This window comes from Rattus rattus, chromosome X (assembly GCF_011064425.1).
Source record: "Rattus rattus isolate New Zealand chromosome X, Rrattus_CSIRO_v1, whole genome shotgun sequence".
NCBI lineage: Eukaryota > Metazoa > Chordata > Mammalia > Rodentia > Muridae > Rattus > Rattus rattus.
In genome coordinates, this window is record NC_046172.1 from 114,824,989 (window position 1) to 114,847,343 (window position 22,355).

A 22,355-nucleotide genomic window follows, 5' to 3' on the forward strand; every position below is an offset into this window, starting at 1 on the left:
TCTACACCAAAATGTTCAGATTTTATTAGGTACATCTGTGTTTAATGATACCCTGAGTTTTGAGGAATTAGTTTTCCAACTTGGCAAGCAATGTCTGTGTTGATATGTGAATATTTGTCTGACCAGGCTGGGATTGTGACTATGTGCTAATCAGTCTCTTTCATGAAATCACGGTGGATGGGTAAGAATTCAGGTGCAGGTAGGGTTGGATGGGATTAAATAGCAGTTGTTGCTGTAGGAAAGAAGGCCTACTTGGACAATCTGTAGAACTATTTTAGTGGTTTGTACAAACATGATATTCTGTGAAAAAAAAAGCTCCCTTAAAAGTTTATAATTCCATTCTTTCTTAAACATTTCCTCTGTGTGTGTATGTGTGTGTGTGTGTGTGTGTGTGTGTGTGTGTGTGTGTGTCATGGGTGTGGAAGGTGCATCATCATTAAAATTGTTTACCACAGAAACAATTTGTGAACTGATGGTAAACTATTAATGATGATTTTCTGTTAATATTGGGACTACACATTTATCTTATCTATTGCAAAGAGTATCAATCTTTATAATGAGAAAATGATAAGACAATAAGTTAGATTGGATTCAAAAGGGAAGGTTCAGGGATTTGAAATCTAGTGGGAGCTACAAGGACCCTTGGAACATTTAAATGGTCTGGTAAGGGTGGGGCCTGAAGCCCTGAGGTGAATCTGGCTGTAGGTGAGTGGAGTATACTGCTGACTCATTCGTCCTAGTATCTCAGCAAATTGAGGACAGAACGAAGGTAGTAGGCCTTGGGACAAGGCTTTTCCTGTGGACCTTGAAGTAAGTTATTTCTCACAGTTAAAGGTTGGAAGGACGTCAACTGACAGAGGTGTGGACTTGAAAGTACAGGAGAGTTAACAGATGTGAGCTGCCAGTGCCTCAAGCAGCTGTTAGGACACTGTTGAGGACTTTAAACATCTGCCAGGATGGTTTTCAAAAACTGAAAATATTTATCAGTGATTTACATATTCAACATGCAATGTATAAGCGTTCTTCATACCGTGATTAATAAAAGTTTGTGCTATAGAGAATGAGACCTGTGCATGGGAGAGGGGATAAGAACAGAATTAAAACAAAAATTCTAAATCTCAAGGTGTGGGTTTTGATATCCTCCAATGGGAATGAAATGTATGGTTACAGCAGTTTACCTCCTTTGACCAGTTACTGTCTGCAAGGCTAAGTGCTTTGAGTAGGTTGTCTTGCTTGTTCTATGATACTATGATATTCTCGATACTATAATCAACTTTAGAAACAAAGGAGTGAACACGTCCCTGGCTTTTTAATTCTGAAGCTCAAATTCCTTCCAGAATATGACCCTGCATATTTCAATCCTATAGATACTTGAAAACAAGTAACAATATTCATAAAATGCTAAACTTAGTAATACATAGGATGAAGTTACAAAGAAAGTAACATGGCCATATTTCACTGGTGAGTATCCACATGCTAGTGGATTCACAGGAATCCACTTCTTACACATGCATTTTAAAATTAAATTAATAGTAACACTATTCTGCACCTTGATTTCACATACAACTGTGGAAGAATAACTTGGTAATATTTTCCCAAAGAATTTTATGTGCAAATACCCTTTGTTTCCATTCTTGAACAACTAGAAGTTCACCCTGAAGATTAATATTTGCATGAGCCATTCAGTGCAAGGAACTAGAAACAAAGATTGTCCTTCAGGGGAAAGGTGGTTTATTTGATATAGCAACAGATGAAATAAGAAACTAAAAGGAAAATAAAACTTACACGCTCTGAAAAGGGAAAAACTATCAAGGTGTATTAAGTGCAAAATATTAAGGTGCAGAATATATAGTGTGAATATTAATTTTATTAAAATATGTGCATAAGAAGTGGATTCACAGACACATTAGCATGTAAAAAATTGTTTTACCTTGAAACAAAACACAAGAAGCTTTTAGCATTATACAACAGAGATTGAATTTTGTGTATCATTTGGACATATTAGGCCTTTAAAGTTTTCTTCCTTACCATTTTTTCACTTTTTATTATATTAGCATTAAGAAAAGTGGTGTTTTGTGTGTTCAAAGCTGGCTTCAAACTCAACTAGTTCAAGATGTCCTTGAACTTCTGATCCTCTTGCTTCCACTTCCCAAGTACTGGCATTACAGACATGGGCCACTAAGTCTGGTAGTATGGGGTGCTGCCGATCCAAATCAGGGTTTTATGCATACCAGACAATGTCTTTAGCACCTGAGCTACATCAACAGCACCATTAAATTTTTATACAAACATCAAATGTATGTGTTGAAGCTTTGTAATGTTCAAGGGGAATGTGCACGTCTGCTACCTCTAAGACTTCACTTCATTCCCTTGTCAGACTCTTATCTCCCTTTTACAGGTGAGGAGCTCCAGGCTCAGAGCCACAGAATCTCTTAAGGTCGTACGGATAGATGGCTATAGAGCTACAATTTGAATGTACCGTTCAGAGCACAGATTCTCAACTGCCAGGCGGAACCCTTTTAAATTGTCTTTACACCCTCCCTGCCTATTGAGAGTATGCTGGTGAACAACTGGACCCTCGTCAGATAATGCATGAGAAATACTTTTCTAAGTATAGAGCTGTCCAGAGAGGCAGGCAGAAGGTTGGAGTTTGTTTAAATTGGACAGACCAGTCCCTAAATGGTTGGGAGATTGTTTTTTGATGAAGTGGTGATTAACAATTTTATTTACTTCCTCCTTTCAAACATTATCAACGTTAGGGCCTGAAAGATGGCTCAGTGGGCAATGACATTTGCTACAAGCCTGGCAACCTGAGTTTGATCTCAGGAATCCAAGATGGAGAAAAGAACCAATTTTCCTATGGTCATCTGACCTCCATGCACGGCGATGTATCGTCACACACACACACACACACACACACACACACACCATGCATGCATATGTAAATAATGATAATATAAAAATTAGAAGATTATGGTCACTTCCTTAGCTATGATAGTTTCAAATTCTTGTTTAAAAAAATCATTTGGAAAATAGAAGTCCCCTCAAAATACTCCATAATTAATGGCTTTGTGTCCAAGTCAAAGGCTGCATCACACTCATATATTTTACAAAATGAAAGCAACTATGAATTTGTGCACTATTGTTCTCTTTCAGGTCGCCACAGGCCATCTTTTCAAACCAACATATAAAAAAAGTTTCCTTGGGCCTATAAATTATACAGTGTTCCATTTTTGAAAAATACCAAGCTCTTAAACATGATCTGAAGTAAATTGTAATTGAAGTAACTTTCAAGTCTAACTTCCTAATGAGTGGTGGAATTAATTAGCCAATACCCTTCCTTACAAGGAAAGTATCTTCAGACTGTGTCTAACATCCATCCATCCAGTAGTGCTGAGTGGCTCAGTGGGACTCTACTGTTTGGAAGAGGATGTTTCAGTACACGCAAAAGCAAAGACCTTTCTCTTCATTGAGGCCGGAGCAGAGATATTCAAGTTGCCAACAGGTGAGATGGCCTCAAAAAAGAAATGCTTTGAAAGTTTGGTGAAAGAGCACAGCCTTGCTTTGACTGCTCACGGCTAGCTGGATCAGAAGAGGAATTTCCAGACTCAGTTATAAGCATGGCTGGCGAAGGGCTGTGGATTCCACCAGACAGTCTGGAGACAGCCAGACTGGGAGATGAGCAGCAGAGCTCCAAATCTGGCAACAGCACGTGTGGAAGGAACAGTGACCTATGGGGAGACTGAAACCTCACAGGCCAAAGCTCTGCCAGCAGAGGGAGTGCCTCGGATGTCAGGCAGGACCTAGGCTAGCTGGAGACAGAGACACTTCGCTGGAGAGACTGCACCAGCTTGAGACCGACCGAGGAGAAAACTGAACTAAGCTGTCCTTTGACTACTGTAAGTGACATTGGGGAATACTGACCAGGGCCAGTGGGATTTCACAGTTCTCTGATTCGCCTATCTTCCAATGCCTAACACTTCGGATTGGGTACATCTCTCTATCCAGCTCGGTCATTAGGGCTTGCGAATAATGAAATGTAGAGTCACTTTTACTGGGCTGGTCAGAGATTCTCTCAGGTTTCTGAATGTGCTCAGATAAAGAGGGGGTGAAAAGCCCCAAATACTGTCCAGCCAGGTGGCCCCGTGGATCTGACATGAAGTTTACAAATAGAAAGTTAGCAGTAACAATTTTTTCTAAAAATAGAATTTAGTTTAACACTAGAGTTATTATTTGCTTTTGAATTTCAGGGCTATGAACGATGGCCTTTAAAACAAAGCTTCACTGTGGACCAGCCGGGTGGGCAGTGTGTTACACGGTGCAGATGATGAAAAGATTAAATGAAATTATTCCACAGGCCTAACCATTTGCAGTCACCTTTCAATACTGGTTCCCATTTCTGCTGTGTACTAGTTGGAAATAGTGGGAACAAAACTGAATAGTCCACTATAAAATCTTCTAATGCTGATCCCTTTGAGCCTTGTGATTTAAAAAAAAGAAAAGAAAAAAAAAAGAGTTTCGGGTGTGCTGAGGGAGGTGAGGCAGATGTGCTAATTGATAAAGTACAGTGTCATACATGACTAAAACAGCACCGTCAAAAATCAAGAGCCCAAGTCAACTAACTCTAAGACTCCTTTGCATACATTGCTCCGGAAAAATATCAAGTGCAAAGAAATAATAGTAAAGAGATTCAACTTCCTAAACTGTTTTATTTTCCTAGCAACTTCCAGCCTAGGGATGTTTGGTGTTCTCTCAGCAGCTACATTATTGGCTGAGGGCCTCGGGCTAAGGAGGGAACCAGGTCCTCAGAAGCAGCTGCTGGACACCTAGAAGCTGAGGGACTTGGGCGGGCCCGGGATCGAGCAAACCGGCCCACCGCTTCGGGCGTGAAGGCACTGGAGCTGTAGGTTTCCCCGAAGCGCCCTTTCTCAAGGCCATTGCCCCGACCTGTAACCCGGCCGGGCCGCCTGGCTCGCTCGGCAGGGCGCGGCACTAGCACCACCCGGCTCGCCCTGAAGAAGAGGTGGGACTTTCCCCACCGGAAGTGAACGCGTCCAGTCTCGGGGAATTGGGGCACCTCAGCCAGTGTGTCAGGGAAACCCTTCCGGGTTTATGCTGGGGGTGGGGGGTGGGGGGTGGGTGAGGAAAAAAAAGAGGTGGGTTCAACTGGAGTCCCTGCGGCCGCCGCCGCCGCCGGACGGCCCCCGCCCCTTCCCCGTCCGTCCGCTAGCAGCAAAGCCAGGGCGGCCCGGTGGCCATGGCCTTGGCTTGACAGAGCCTCCCGGGCGGCTGGGAGCTTGTGGACAGCAGGGTAAGCGGCGGCAGCGGCTCCAGGGAAGGCGGCGGCAGAGGTGGCGACTCCGAGCGCCAGTGTGGAGGTCAGGCGACTCCTAACGCGCGCCCTTTCTCCCCCTCCCCTCGTTGCAGGGACGAGCCCCGAGGGAACCGGGGGCCCAGAGACCCCGCCCCGGCGGCAGTGAGCGCGGCGGGGCCCGGAGGCCTTGGGCCGGCTCGGGAGCGGCGCCAGCAGGAAGCGGGGACCCCGGGCCCCTTTGTGTGCTGGGCGGGGGAGGGGTGGCGGGCAGCCCCCGGCCGCGAAGCCCCCGCCCCTTCCCGCGTGGGGGTGCGCGGCGGCTCCCCACCCTTGCTCGGCCGCTCGCCGGCGATCCCTCCTCCCCACGCCCCCCGGGCCGCCTTGGGTTCCTATAGGAAGGGCATCAGCATCCCATCCCCACCCACCCGACACTTGGCTCTTTTCCCCTCCCCCTCCTGTAACTTCCTCCTCGTCCTCGGTTGGGCCCTCCGCCTCTCCGCACTCTCCTCTCCAGTTCGCACATTTCCGCCCACCTTCCGCCTGGTCTTGCCGCAGCGCAGCTAGCGGGGTGTTATTTTTCCCCCCCTTGGGTAAGGAGTTGGTGAAGGTGAGACTCATGAGGGAATACAAGGTAGTGGTGTTAGGGAGCGGAGGGGTTGGCAAATCTGCCCTCACTGTGCAGTTTGTCACCGGGACTTTCATTGAGAAATATGACCCCACCATTGAAGATTTCTACCGCAAAGAGATCGAAGTGGACTCTTCTCCGTCAGTACTGGAAATTCTGGACACCGCAGGAACAGAGCAGTTTGCCTCCATGAGAGATCTGTACATCAAAAACGGCCAAGGTTTCATCCTGGTGTATAGTTTGGTTAATCAACAGTCTTTTCAGGTAATCAAACCAAGTCTTGTAATTTCTTTGAAGGGGGTGTGGTAATCCTACATGTACTTCTGATTTGCTTGAGCTGTGCGTTAATGAGTGCGTTTGGCTTTTGAAAGTTTGGCATGGTATGGGAAGGCACTGGATTGTTTCTGTAGAGAGTGCTAAAGTAACGCACATCGACAAATATTTTAAAGTTATTTTTAAGGAAAAGAAAAGTGAAAACGAAATAGGTCAGCCTGTTTTTTTTTTAGCCCTATGGTACAACCTGAAGTTGCTTATTCACTTCAACAAGTATTGATTAACGAGTTCAACAAAACATTTCGGAGATAACCTCAAGTGTGGAGCACGATGGGAGGTTTGAAGTCCATCCTCTCTTACACACAGCTAAAACCTGTGTACCTGTTTTTCCTTCCTCCCCTTCTCTCTTGTTCCTAAGTTCCTCAGCTTGAATCTAAATCTCAGTAGTACAAAATACATGCGAGTCCTGCTTTCTTGGCATTTTTCTTGGGGGAATGCAGCTGAAAGGGAAGTTTCTAGTCTGAAAAGACTAGTACCTGAGATTCATAACCAAGAGAAAGCCAGGATGACTCTCCTTTTCTCCCGTCGATCCATATCGTTGCTGCCATCACAGCCTATACTTAAAGAAAATATGTGGGACTGGGAACGCTGAGCGCGTGCAGATTTCCTATCCCAGTGGGGTAGCCAACCTGGATCTGGTCCAGTTGCTTTAGAAAAATCCCTCCATCCTTCACTGGGAAACAGACTGAAGTTAATGTTATTTTAAGAGATGCACTAATTGTTGCTATTTATTCCTTGAAAATAAATGACCTTATATTGACCCGTTATATTGACCTCCATTGATTTAGGAAACGGATATATATTTTTTCTGCGTTTAAAGGTATGCACTTAATGTTGCTTACTTAAGAAATCTTAAGTGCCTTAGCCAGAGTAGTGTGCTAGTTTCACATTCTTTGGGAGTTGAAGTTAAAGTGCTATGTATGAATTTTTCTGGTAACCTTATACAACAACTTCAAGAACTTCTTTGTAAAGAGTCTAAGTTCTGGGCAAATAACTCTAAAGAACATTTTAGGTAGAGTCACATTCCACACAAAAGTCCCATAAGCATTTCCCTCAGAAAGTGCTAAGGGTATTATTTGACAGGTATTTTCTTGCTAAGGCATCCTAAGATTTGTTTTTCTATCATCAGACTCTCCTGGTCTTTTCAGAGGTGTTTCATAAGATTTCCACTGTATCCTCTCTGTTATAGACATAAATATGGAGTGTGGAACTGTGGCATTGTTTCAGCAGAGAGTCAGATTCCTTTGAGGCAAAAGTTGGTATTCGTAGCTAAACTTGTTCCAGAAGGAAACGCAGAAAAGCAACTTAACAATTCAGAGAAGACTGAATTGGTATATTTGACCTGTGTGTGAGAATATTTTGTTTACTGTAATTAGTCAAATACATATTTATATTTAAATCAACTCTTAAGTTACAAAATTTAAAAAAAGGCAGTGATGGCCTAACCCTATAATATTCCTATAGCAAAACCATTCTCTTCAGAAATTGATATAACTGAAAATTAGCTAATGCTCTGATCTTTAGGAATTAGCTACAGTTAGTTCCATGCAATACATGTGTGAGCAAATCAGAAGGGAAGCAAACATGGGAGAAGACACGTATGACTTCTCACCCAGACTCCAGATGCATTGGCCTTCTTGGGCTGAGTTCACTTTTACCACAGTTGCTTGCTATTACAAGGCTAAACACTTAGTAACCAATGTAAAATGAAATATTTATGACTATGAATCTTAAAACTGGGTTTCTAAGCATTGGGCGGTGTCTGTCTGTCTCTTTCTCCCTCTCCCCTCTCCTCCTCTATCTCCCCTCCCCCTCCCCTTCTCCCTCCTCTCCCTCTCTCCTTGCCTTTAAAATATTTTCCCTTAAGCCCTCTTGCTAAATGACTAGGAGTTACATACATGCCGCAGTCCTATGCTGGGTTAACAGGTGTTACAAGGACTGATGACAACTAGGCAGGTTTAGGGAGCTGGCCAAACATCTGTATGTTCGAATGGATGAATCATATTTGGGGACATGATTCTTTAATCAAAGTAGACTGAAGGTGGGGGTCGGGTTAGAGGAGCTTTAAGGTTAGTGCACACTTAAGTTTTATATTCCTGATGCACAAAGCATCTAGTTCTCAAGTCGTCAGGGGGAAATGTGATTGTTGTCCTTATTTCAGGATGTGACTTTAGCTTTATATAATCACCAAGTCGTGATTTTTGTGATTTTTGTAAGGTGTCAGCTGTGCTAATGCAAAAGGCTAATGTTGTTCTTTCCCTTTGTGATTGCTTGACTAGGATATCAAGCCAATGAGAGATCAGATTGTGAGAGTGAAGAGATACGAGAAAGTTCCACTAATCCTAGTAGGAAACAAAGTGGATCTGGAACCAGAAAGAGAGGTTATGTCTTCTGAAGGCAGAGCTCTGGCTCAAGAATGGGGCTGTCCTTTCATGGAAACATCAGCAAAAAGTAAATCAATGGTGGATGAACTTTTTGCTGAGATCGTCAGGCAAATGAACTATTCATCCCTACCTGAGAAGCAAGATCAGTGTTGTACAACTTGTGTTGTCCAGTAAAAAAGAAAACCTCAAACATGGCCATACCGAGCAGGTTAGTTGGTGGAATTGTGTGGACTAAGGGGTCTTTTGGTTTTAATCAAGTATAAAATAAACAGATGGTTAATGGTAATATACTCATACATTTGATACCTCCTTAAATTTCTGTATTTTTAAAACAACATTATTCCTCAGCATAAAACCATCGTCAATCAATGCAGATAAGCCGAAGAAAGGTAAGAAATTGTGTGTGTTGCCCTTGAGGGGGCTTACATTTTAACGGAGTGATTTTCTAGTTTTTCTTCTTAGCCTCGATAACGTTTGGAGGGAGATTCAAACCATAGTCCATCTTTCTCCTGCTTAGAGCACAGGAGAGCATTCAGAAATAATTTCACCAGATAATGAATGATTTTCAGGTACTTTTTAATATTTTTATATTCTGGGCAAGAGAGCCACTATAATTGAAACCACCAATTTTCTAATCATGCAAGTATTTGATTTAACAGAATGATTATTTAATCAAGTTCATCTGTACCTTGCACTTCTGGAACTTAAGTGACCTGTGGTATTAACTTCCTTCTGAATAGCTGATGAAGTGAAAAATGCGTTTAAATCATCTGTGATGTGTCTGAAGACACTATCCTGAGCACAGATCATTTCTACTCAGCTTAGTAAATAATCAAGTTAAGAACAATAGCAAGCCTTACATTAAATGGTAGTATGTTTTTTAAATGAGCTTTCAAGAAAATAAGGTTATGTAAACCTTTGAGCTATTGAACATTGAAGATGACATAGTTGTATACATATCTTGATCTTTTCAGCTGGCTTGTAACCCGATAACAGTCTCAGAGAATAGCCCTTAGATAGTAACGTCAACAACCAATACTGTGCACGATTAAGGAAACCACAGTAGATCCCAGATTGACGAGACAGTATCAGGATGAAGCTGACCCCTCTGAGCCAGGGCTGACCCAGGCTAGAAGAAGCTTTTTGCAAATGGCGACAGGCATTTCAGGTCGTAGAGATGATTCCTAACCAAGGGTCTGGCTTTATTCCTGCTGCCTAGAGAAAGGACTCAGGGCCCCCAATTTATCTTTTTAGACAAGGTCTCTTGTCAGGTAGCATCGTCTTTGAAAATGAAGGATGACAATAGTGCTTTATTCAAAATGTTTTTGCTCATCAGCCTTTACTATCCGAAAACATGGATGAAAACTCATTTATTATGTCTAGCTACATGTGTTGTTTTATAAAGTCAGTGTTGGGACTGTAGTTTAGCTTATATATTGCCGATAGTGTCTCCCATCCAGTGTAGTTTTGAGGTGGGAAGAGGCTCATATGATATGTAGGTGACAATTGAATCCTACATTCTTGATTCCATAACCTGTCTTTTAAATCATAAACCACCTTCAGGTTTGAACAAGTTCTGTGTGGTGATAGCATCTTTACCATTAAGTACTGCTTCTCTCACACTGGTGACTGAACAGATGACATATATGTACCTCATCCTTATACAAAGTAGCCAAATCCCATAAAATGTCCTTCCTGTCATTAATATAGGAAAGGAGGGTAAAAGTGAAGTTCTTTCATACACATAGGAGATCAGTTGTTACCCCTGTTGAGAAGTGGATCATTTCTACAGCTGTCTTTAAATAGTTTGTGTTATAAATGATGTTTGAGCTTGTTTCTCCTTTTATACATTCCTGCTCTCAGTTTTTCCATTACTTACAGGGATATATGTGTACATGGGATGGATTGAATATATCAAGCCAACTGTGTCATGCTTTCTGTTGATTAGCATACTACACTAAAATGTTATTAATACCAGTAATTCCACATTTTCTTAGGTGACTTTGTGTAACGTGTACCTTTTACTTGATTTTCTTGCTGTTGTTTTTGTAAGCCGAGCACCAGGCTGAAGATGTAGCACCTGAAATAAAACTTCATCAGCCAGATTTCTGAAGGATCTTTTAGAACAGTGTGTACCATATACAGGCTTTTTCTAACCCCACATCAGATAGAAGTGCTAGGTATGCAGGTCTGTGACCTGAGGCTAGTGGAGTTTGTGCTCGTCCTTCCTTATTGTCACCTGAACAAGTATGTGATGGATTGTGAGTCTCTGTGAGTCACAGAGCCCTGAAGGCTGTCAGTTCTAGATCTAAACTGACGAGCAAACTTCAACTAGTAAAGGTGACTTGAAAAGGGTTTGGCTGGCATCCTAGAAGAAGACTTTGTGTGAAGTTAGAAATAATAGTACTTAAGACAGAAAGATCGTGGTTGCTGCTGATCATGGGCTGTGTTTAACTGAGGGGGACATTTATTAGTGTTCTGAGAATGGCCCCTGATAATTCCTCACATTTATTTCCTAATACTCTTTAATTTGGGTCACCAATCTGTTGCCTAACACCTGCTTCAGGGCCTGGCTCTCAGGATTGTTTCTTCCCCTTTTACCCTCCTACTGGCAGTCATTTTATTGTAAATTAGGAAGTGTGGCAGATTCTTTAGAGCCAGCCACCATCCTGATTTCCTTCGTGACCATCAGTGGCTTCCAGCAAGTTCTTTGTAGAACTGCAACCCGGCAGCCATGTTCTACCCCTTGTTTTAGTCCCCAAGTAAGTAGCTCCTACAGCTGGGTGTCTAGTATTTCAGTAGATAGTGTGCTATTGGAGTATAATGTTATTGAGAAAGATGACTGTTTTCTTACTAACCTACTATAAAAGAAGAAAGTCAGAGAAGTGTGGGGATTGAGAGGAAGGAGAGAGCAGAAATTCTCAGTACTCTGGGCTTCTGTTGTTGAGGGCTGTCCCTCTGTTAGACCATAAGTGTTGAAATTTGTGGCAGCTACCAGCAGATTTGATATTATCTCTGATCTTCCACTTTGAATTAAATATATTATCTAGAAATTGCCAGATATTCCATGGGCATGTTAATTAGAATGGCCCCTGATTAAGAAAACCAGGGGAGTTTAAGTAGCTTGGGACCAGTGGGTAGCGTTTGAGTCAGGCCCTGAAACAGGGTATGGTGCATGGGCAGGGAAGGTAGGGTTTTTTTTCTAAACAGAAGGAATTTGAAGATGAGTCATAATAAAATGCTTAAATGTTCCATTTCCCCAAAAGAAGGAGGATATGCATTAAAGTTATCCTTTATGTGGTAATTGGGTCTAACCTTTTGGCAAGGAGACTTTTTAAAAATGATGCTTGAGGCAGTCCTATGTGTCTATCCGGTATTAATGAGTGTTTCAAAGGAAAAAAAATTACAAAAGGCAGAACAGCATCCTTTGCTATGTCCTGAAGGTTTGTAAAATTTTCTAACATTTTCTTCAGCATGTTATAGATGGAACAGGTTCTCCCAAGTAGAGTAAATGGTGCATAAGGGTACCAAACACCAGGAAGCAAAATGAAAGAACAGAGATCATTATTTATGTCAGCCCCAGTTCATTATGTACGTCAGCCTGAAGAAAAAGGAGAGATTCTTGATTCAAGACTAGCACGTCATTTCACGTGCAGCAGAATGCCCGGGATGCTAACAAAGGCTCCTGGAAGGCTAAGCCATCTATGAATGGGATTTTATTCTAGCTGAACTTACTATTTCTTAGATGGAGTGGAATGGATGAGAATTTTCAAGCCTTTTTTTTTTTTTAAATACAGATGTGGTCCGAGAACCGTTTCTTAATCTTTTTTTCCTGTTTTTTTTTTTCCACTAAATATGATAGTGCAGCAAATGTGCAATGAAAATCCTCAAGATTAAATCACATTATGTACCATAGAATGCTGGCATGTTCATATCCAAGTTAAACATTACTGTGTAGGCCTGGGGTGGATGTCTGCCGCAGAAAGTGCATGCTGTAGGTGCTTCTGTCTTTCCTCCTGCCTTATCGAGCATGCACTTTAAGTAGAGAGACAGTCCCCTATTTATCCTTTATCCTTATGTGTCAGAGAGGAGAGGGGGATCTGAACTGGGGAGAAGCGTGCTTTGGAACAGTGAACCCTGAGAACCTGGAGTGAAGTAGTGGACAGAGCTGCTTGCCTTTCCTACTACTGGAGATTCTCACCAGCCCTTGTCTGATCCCCACAGGTTGTCAGTTTGACACTTCAGTGTAGATGGGGGACTAATTAGACCTCTACTGGGTGTGGATGTGTCTCAATAGAAAGACTTCATGTATCTTTTCCCTCTTTGATTGCTTCCTCCAACCTCAAGATTAGGCTTTTATTGTAGAATGAAATGTATGTGAGCTGATCAGTTCTACTCCATTACCTCTCTGGCTTAGGACGAACCATCAGTAGAATTAACAAAAATTGCATCATGGAGTTGGAGAACCGCCACTGAGGAAGCATTCTAGCCTTACTACTGGAACAATTCTCCTCATGGGATTGCTTCTCAGTGGAGTTGTACAATTCAGAAGATAATGTAACTAAGAAAAATGGAAATTCTGTCAGTTATTAGAAAACATATCCAATCAAAACCATATGCACAAGTGCCTTGGATTAGCCACAGTATTGGGAATATTGGTTTCAGAAAGTTCTATTTACAGTTGTGGGGAACAGTATTTTACTTGGACTGATTCAAAGTTAGCAATTAGAATCGCACCGTTGGCCACACACTATTACCTTGTCACTGTACATGGTGATAGTATTTGAGATGTTAGAATTGAATTCATCATGTTAAACATCTGGTGATCTTAGCTCTAGGCCGTAAGAGAAGTATCTAGCTCCTTCCCTTTGACTCTGAGTCCATCATATACATTCAGCATGTCTGCTTCCCTTCCAGCATGGTTCTACGTTCATTCAATACATTTCTGACATGGGTTCAGCTTTTGCTATCTACGTTTAATGGCATAGAATGAGTAGTTTTAATGATTTAGTCTTCCTATCCCAGTGACTTTAAAAAGCTTCAAACAAATTAGGGTAAAGTTTAATGACATAGAATGAGTAGTTTTAATGATTTAGTCTTCCTATCCCAGTGACTTTAAAAAGCTTCAAACAAATTAGGGTAAAGAAATGAAGCAAGATAGGTAACAGCACCACCAACAAAATACCCTACCTCTTCGCTTAGCAGAGCTTCATCAATACCACTAATACATAGCTCAAATATGAAAATGTCAAGTAAAATTATAAGGAAAATTTCATCTTCTACACACACTCCTTACTTAAATTTCCAGAATTTCAAATGTCTGAAACTAGAGGAAAAAAGAAAAAAAGTAACTTGTGGTCGCACATCTATATTTGCTAAAAGATAAAAACAATTATGGTAATAAATACCATTGTCTTTAAAATTGTAAAAGCCATTAAAGCAAAAAAGACATCCACAGACGACTAAGGCCCTCACAGCTCTTTGTTAATATCCCAGGCATTCTGCTGCCTCGTGAAATGATGTGTTTTGTCCTGAATCAAGACTCTCCCATTTTCTGCAGGCTGACATAAATACTGATCTTTTGTCCTTTTCAGGGTCTGTGTCTGGTACTTTGTGTACCAACTTACTCTACTTCAGGAGATATTTTTCGTTTACTGAGAGAAAGTGTGAACTATCGTTTGTTTCTATTTTTTGCTCTCATAATTTTATTAGAGAAATATTTTAAAAAACCAAACACTTTAGCGCGAGTTTGAGTAGAAGCTTCCAGAATTAAGATTGTTGGCTGGCTGACTGTGTAAGTATTATCTTATGATGTGGAGTGCAGGAAAGCAGCAGGTCCCAGCTTTGCAGCAAGCATGTCCCAGTGTGATAGCCCGAGAAGAACATGTGCTCAGCCTTTAAAGATTCTGGAGTGGTTTTCTTTGAAATGAATGAGGGTGTTAATAAACTGAACATTTTGCTGTCACTGAGAGCAAAGACATTTACATTTTCCCTCTTGAATATTACTAATATGACATACTGTCCTTTTGGCTTAATGAAAGAAGTTGCTTCAGTATTCATTGCTGCAGAGAATTATAATTTATTGCTGTCTTTGAACGAGACCCTTATTATTTTGTTTAAAGGTATGCTCAATGTTAATATTGTTGAGTATGACTCAGAATTTATTGGCGTACCATCTTCAGGCATGTGGGTAGATAGGGTAAATGGTGCTCAGAGATTTTTAGGTGGAAAGTGGTGGACATGTAACTTTTATGTCATATAGAATGTGATTAGTAAGCTGGTTTGTGCCGTGTAAGTACTTTATCACTTTGACGTTACAGTATTAAGCCAACATATTTTATAAATTCAATAGGATGTTAAAATCATACCTGAAAAATTCAAGCTCTTGTATATTTATTTTGGAAATTGCTAATTAGAATTTATAGCATGCTGTTTAAAATTAATTGGAGGAAGTCTAATACGAGTTAGTGAAAATTTTAGTATTATAGACATAAATAAATACTGTTTTGGCTTAAAGGGTGTATAAATTCTAAGCTTGAAAAGTCCCTAACTGTGGCGGGTCTTTAGTGTGAATATTAAAGAATTGATGATGTGATCCTAGTGGTCTAAAACTCAATAAAATAGTAAGGAAATGAAAGCAATTCCTGACATTATATACTCAGTTATGAAGTTGCTTTCTCACTGTTTTATATACTAGAGATAGCATCTCTGTGAGAGAAGCGTTTTCCTTGCTATTAATGATAAGGAAGCTGGACTCGTTCAAACTTAACCCATGTTCTAATCCAATACTTAGCTTAACATTTAAGACTTACTTTTTTAACTTCCAAAAGTTTTTGATAGTTTTTAAAAGGAAGATTTTGTAATATGTTTAGGTGGCAGATTTCAATAATGATGAGTGGGAAATTCTTTCCAAGTAATCATGGTTATACTACAGCTAATGAGAACACATTCTCTCAGGCTCTTTGAACACTAATAGAAGTATGGCTGTCAAATGAAATTAGAATGACGTGTTTCTGGACGTTCCGAGAGCTTGTCGAGATCTTACACTGGCTTCACTTGGCACCGTCTCACACTTCCGGGCTTTTCTTTTGTTTCTGGCTATATAACATTTTTATCTTCTACAGTAAACAACAAACACAATTTCACTCCTCTAGAAGCCAATTTGTGACTCAGCACAGCTGAAGGACATAGTGTTTGTCTGGATGATGGATTTTTCTCGCCCGTTATTAGATGGAAGGCAGAAATCTTTCAGCTGTAAAGGATGGGAACTGAGGAGTCTGTAACAGGAGAAGTTCTTGTGATTAGGAGGGTGCCCATAAAAAAGGGCAAATTAGCATAGGGCGTGTGGCCTGCTTCGGGTCCCACTCCAGGATTCCCACAAAACTAAACTCTGGTACAGTAGTATACTAATTGCTAACTCATGATGGGCATTGAAGACTACCACCATTTCCAGTTACAATAGGAACAGATCCAGTTCCAAGTGAAGCACCATTTGCCCCACGTTCTATACTGTAAGATCATTTTACTCAGTATGAATGTTTTAAATATCGTATGTGTAAATGAGAAGTGTCATAGTATTGTAAGTAGTAACAGACACAATGTGTTCTCTCTGGTTCAGCCTTACTACACTTCTGCTTTTTGGTGACTTTTCTGGACCTTTGTAGTAAATTACTTTGTTACTTAAACTGATGGAGATCACAATGAAATTCCACTGAGAGCCCATGATTTACATTAGTGACCTGCAGTATGCATCCATCCATTTATCTAACCATCTATCGTCTGTCTGTCTATCCAACCACCCACGCATCCATCCATTGTCTCTCTCTGTCTACCTTTCCATCCGTCTATCCATATATGTATGTGTGTATGTATGCATGCATATCTTTGGGTTTGTTTTTGCAAGGGTTATCCCAATGTTCTTCTGTATATTTCTAGGTTTTCATGAGATGTCTTTGATCTTACTTGCAGATAAAAACTCAGAGGAAATTTGCACAGATGCTGCTTTGGAGAACTTTACAACCTGGGTTGCAGAACTGAGCCTTGGTAAACCTGTCTCTATCACAGCATGTTGCCATACATCTAATGAAGTGCATAAGGTCTTTGGCCCTCCAGATCCATGGACCTTAACAGTAATGCTTAGCACGTTTACCATACATTTAAAATCTGTTCTTTATCAATCCGTCCGTTCATAGCTTTTTAAGTTCTTATTGATGGCTAATATGAAAGGGTTAATTTTAATATGTTAGTTGATTTCGTTAATCAGTTTCTCAACTTGTATTTATTACTCAAACTCAGTATTACCTACTCAATGCCTTTTAAAAGAAAGATATAATGGAGAAAAAATTGAGCCTTAAACAAATGGTTACTTCTGTATATTACCTCGTAGCAATGCTTCATCCTATTTGTAAAATCTTTCTCCTTTAAATGGTTGGTTAATACTTTGAGACTTTGTTTACGTGTGGCAGTGTTGTAAAAAGAAACTAAAGATCACGTTTTACCTGTATGGATGGAATATCCCTTTTCTTCAAGTACGGTTTTTGTAATTAACAAGTTCTGAAAGTTCCAGGTGATATTGGAGATTGACTGTACAGCATGACTTGAAGAGTTAAGTATTTGATTCCATCAGGCCTTCACATGTGTTAATCATTGACAGCAGTGAATTGCGGCAGTAACATTTTTTTTTCTGTTAAGTTCTAAACTTAGTTCTGACCTACTTAGCAATGCCTTTGAAAAGGGATATTGTGTCCATGGTAAATGAATTGTATACCTAAACAGAGATAGCTCAGCTTTGCCAGTCAGGCTTGTCATTGACATCTGGGAGACTTCTGCACATGTAAAATTGAATTCAGATAAAACCATGGACAATTTCTAGTTCTTAATATTTGTCTTTCTGAATAATAGTTTAAAGCAATATTTGTTAATGTTTTCTTGCACTATCACAACTGCTTTTTAGTTATTTTTCAAGAAGCATGTTCGTAGTAGAGACAAAAATCTGTGTAACAGGAGGGAAAATAGCGCCAAGTCTCTGGCTGGCTGTGTTTTCTTTTTGCAAATGTGCTTTCTAATAGCCATTGCCTTCCGTGTTGTTTACCTAATCAGCACATTTTGTCTGAATACTTGAACATTTTACCAATAACGCAGGTATAGTAAAAGAAAAATACTTACAATGAGTAATTTTTGGTTCAGTTTTAACATCATGATGACGAGTGCTTTTTCTAGCAATTATTTTTCAATTGTGTAAGTTTGACAGTATTTTCTTGGGGGTTTTTATTTGGTTTTATTTGTGTGCTTTTAATTTGCAGAAGTTAGTAACTGCAGCTCACCTACTGCACCAAAGTTCTCGATTTTAGGAGCCCAGCTTTAGTCGTTTGAACATGCTTCTAAATAAAACAAAACCAAAACTATGCTTTGGATCTATAATAATAGCTCAGTAACTTTGTCAAGAAAAGCTCTATTATATGCAGTGATGGTTTGTGGAAGGGTGTGGCAAGTTTAAATTTGTATTGTGTGTGGTGTTCAAATAAAGTGATATCTACATTCATGTGACTTATTGGTCAGCATGACCATTTATTAATGAGTAGAAAATGATTAAACTTTGATTTCCTTTTTTTAAATCGTGTTGCATTTGATTCCTGATCAGATTCCCTCAAGGTGAGCTCTTGTTCTTAAATTTGGGGTTCGATGGTGAGAGTATAAGGGTAGAGGCAGCTGAAACATTGGTTCTTCTTTACAAACTGCTCGAAATTAATACTTAGAGTTTGCACTTTAAAACCCAACACTCATGTCAAGTAGCTTAAGTGGCCGTGGCTCATCATTATTGGCTCTGTGAAATTCTAGAGGAATCAAATAATTCATGATGGCTTCAACTGTCTGCACATTAATTTTTATACAGTTTCTTTCCTAGGAATATTCTTCTGTCCTTCCCTTCTTCGCCTTTTGTCACCTCTCTCTCTATCACAGTGTTCATTGACATTGACCTCAGCAGCAGATTTCACTTGGATTCACTTAGGATCGCAGGAATCAGGGGAAAGTGATTTTAAAGGTGGTTTCTCCAGCACATTTTAAGAAAAGGGACCAAAAGTTATTTTAGCTTCCTCAATAGATTGCATGTTGCTTATTAGGATAAGAAATGAATATTAAATGCAATATATGTCTTGTCTTTACTACGGCATCTGTTTAGGAGTTGTTCAGATCACTGCAGTAGGGCTCTGCAAATAAATCATGTAACCTATTATCATGGATCTAATGTACTGTAACGTTATCAGTGAATAGGAAAAGCTCCAATAACAAGTACAAACATCGAACAATTACCTATGAAGATTTGTAAAAGTAAAGTTTTTCCAATAGATTTCATTCTTGTCATTTTGTAAGACGACCCTGCAGTCCACCTGTTTGTAACTTTTTTAATAAAATAGATATCTGTATTATGGAGGCTTGTCTCTTATTTAATTATTGGCATATTGCATCTTGTTCTAGATTGGCTAACTTGAGTTTTTTAGCAGGAAGTCATTAAATACATGATTATATATTATAGTACATACTTAAGCAGAAATTAACAATTCATTCACTTGTTTCCTTAGTTGCTATTTTGACATTGTATGGGGAATACTAAAATATGCCCCAAATTAGAGTGCTTAATCAATTGGAGTAACTCAGACATGAAACCAATTAGTTTAAAATACATATAACTTAGTCTATATACAGAAATGGCTAAAATACAAATTTGTTGACTGGAAACTGTGTATTAATAAATGTGGACAATAGTAAGTAGTATAATTAAATGTTAATGTATTAAATTAAGAAAATTCAAACAAATTATCACTTTGCTTTTGAGGTGAAGTTTTGGTTTGGTTTGTAATGCTTTGAATTGAACCTAGAGCCTTGTAAATGCTGATTACCACATTGTCTTATCCGTTTGAAGGTTCAGCAAGTTGGTTAATTCATTGTCCATTCTAGTACTTTTAACTTGAACCAAGTAGGTATTTTAACCTTACTTTTTAAACTTAAGATCAACTTTTTAAAATGGACAGGCCTGTGGAATCCATTTGGGAATTTTAAAGAAATTATAAATGTGTACTCTATGTTGCAACATACAGGAAATATCTTATCAATCTCCAGTCTTGTGTTGGAATCCAGCCATCCCATATATGATAAATTAGATATGGTCCTGCAGTCTTTCAAGGTTGCCCAACTTTCTCTGCCCAAAGCAATAGAATCCCTTCATCCAGTTAGGCCAACATTTCTAACCTTAGTAACAGAAAGAGGATGGGGTGGTACAAGATAAAGCTAAGGAAAATTAGCCAGATGAGCTGGAACTAGCATCAGGTATCAGAAAAGGACTCTATCCCGGGTCACCTTTACCTCCTTCATATGGCTCGGAGACATCATTCTTACTTAAGAAGATGATTTCATCTAAAATTTATGTTCCTTCAAGATATAACATATTAGGGGCGAGATCCAAAGCTGTAAAACTGAAGATTGAAGTGGGGACAGTTTTTCATTTATAATTGATGAAGCTAAGGTTTAGAAAAGTCACGGCTTAACTGTGTAAAGGAAAAATCAAATACCAAAAAACCTGATTCTTTTGGACCCAAATTCATCATTGGGTCCAAAATTCAAACTGGTATTATTAAAATTATAAATCTTGTGGGGTCTAGAGAGATGTATCAGCCATTAAAGTGTAGTTAACTGGGGAAGATTACAGTCCAGGGGATATCCTACACCCTCCTCTGTTGTCTGTAGGCACCGGAAGTCTATATACATTCAGACGAGCATTACCATACATTAACGTTTTGCTTTTAAAAGAAACTTCAAGGAAGCAAGATTAATAAAAAATAGAAATGGCAGTTTTAACTATGTGACAGTCCCTGTACAATAAAGTACTATGGGTCTTATTTAATGTGTATATGATACTGCTAAGAGTTTATGTAAGACACAAGTTATTTTCATTATAACTATTTTTCATTGGAAAGGCAATGTCTTAAATCAAGGATTTGGCAGCCTATGACTGCCAGGCAGAATCCAGCCCTGTTAGTGCCAAAAGAAGTGAAGTTGGATTTAGCAACTGTATCCAGAATCCATAGCAAAGCTCAGCTGCCCCACTCAGTCCTATTTTGTGCTTAAAGCTACAGTTTGCATGGAGAATCAGAAGCGCAGTTGATCCTAGTCACGTCCTTCTTCAGGAAAGATCTCCATTTCCATGATTTTCACATGCTTTTGATAGGCCAGGTTACCCAACTCAGAAATGCCATAGATTTTACCTTTGAATTTTAATGTAAGCTGTTTCCTTGGAGGGGGAGCTCCTGAGATTTTGATGAAGTCACATGTTTATCCTTGGCACTTATCCCTAGTTTGTGATGACTATCCAGTAAATGTTTTACAAAATATTTGTACATATAGGCCTTGGCCCATTAGGACTCCTCTCTCCCAGCCCCGAGTTGTTTTTTTGCTGGATTTTCCTACCTCACCAATTGGGTGTAACAGGAAATGGTTTTTCTTCATCTTTGGTAGTGCTGGATTTGTTTTGCTTTGGGGTTCTAATTTTAATAGTGATTTCTAAATTCACTTCCAAGGTCACAGTATAGCATAAGTAGATGAAAGTTAGGGAGCATAGGAATGTATTGAAAAGCCTGAAATCATAATCAAATCTCTGACTCAAGGGACAAAATCATAATCAGTGGATATAAGGTGCCACAGAGCAAGGTAATGTCTGGCACTCTAAATCTGTCTATGAACACATTGTTAGTGCATACGACCCATAGGGACCCTATTACTAATATATATTATTCTGCTAAATAAATGGAAATAGTATCAAACTTCCCTCTAAATTTGCATCTCTCTACTATCGATTAGTGAGCTCTCAGACCTCATCAGAGACATTTCTTTGCGCAGTGGACAGTGGTTCACATAGAAACATACAAACTGGTCAAAGTGCAGAAAATAAGGATCAGTGGAGTACACAGCCACAAATAGGACTTTATACCTCAACTTCTCCTTAAGCCTCAGGGACCATCCCAGAAGGGAGGGTAGACAAAATGTCAGGAGCCAAAGGTAGGTGAGGATCAGAGTCAAAGTCTGCAATTAAATCACCAAAGCTGTGGCTGAACAAATTCAAGCCAGCCAACATTCTAGTATGGAGTGGAAGGGGGACCAGCCAACATTCTAGTATGGAGTGGAAGGGGGACCAGCCAACATTCTAGTATGGAGTGGAAGGGGGACCAGCCAACATTCTAGTATGGAGTGGAAGGGGGACCAGCCAACATTCTAGTATGGAGTGGAAGGGGGACCAGCCAACATTCTAGTGTGGAGTGGAAGGGGGACCAGCCAACATTCTAGTGTGGAGTGGAAGGGGACCGGCCAACATTCTAGTATGGAGTGGAAGGGGGACCGGCCAACATTCTAGTGTGGAGTGGAAGGGGGACCGGCCAACATTCTAGTGTGGAGTGGAAGGGGGACCGGCCAACATTCTAGTGTGGAGTGGAAGGGGGACCGGCCAACATTCTAGTGTGGGGTGGAAGGAGGACCGGCCAACATTCTAGTGTGGAGTGGAAGGAGGACCGGCCAACATTCTAGTGTGGAGTGGAAGGGGGACCGCCAACATTCTAGTGTAGAGTGGAAGGGGGACCGGCCAACATTCTAGTATGGAGTGGAAGGGGGACCGGCCAACATTCTAGTATGGAGTGGAAGGCGGACCGGCCAA

General features: G+C 40.2%; 1 protein-coding gene across 1 annotated transcript; it reads left to right on the plus strand.

The window, feature by feature from the left end:
- Positions 1-5,413: 5,413 nt before the first annotated feature.
- Rap2c (RAP2C, member of RAS oncogene family) lies at positions 5,414-19,085 on the plus strand. The gene is made up of 3 exons (XM_032889736.1): positions 5,414-6,203; positions 8,552-8,864; positions 16,625-19,085. The coding sequence occupies exons 1-2, from the start codon at positions 5,931-5,933 to the stop codon at positions 8,828-8,830; spliced, it is 552 nt and encodes a 183-aa protein (XP_032745627.1). The 5' UTR covers positions 5,414-5,930; the 3' UTR covers positions 8,831-8,864; positions 16,625-19,085.
- Positions 19,086-22,355: the final 3,270 nt, after the last annotated feature.

What these genes read in the sequence shown, in the direction of transcription:
- Rap2c (XM_032889736.1), top strand. Translation starts at nt 5,931, where the DNA reads ATGAGGGAATACAAGGTAGTGGTGTTAGGGAGCGGAGGGGTTGGCAAA. An exon ending in TTAATCAACAGTCTTTTCAG is followed by an intron (nt 6,204 to 8,551) that starts GTAATCAAACCA and finishes TTGCTTGACTAG; the next exon opens with GATATCAAGCCAATGAGAGA.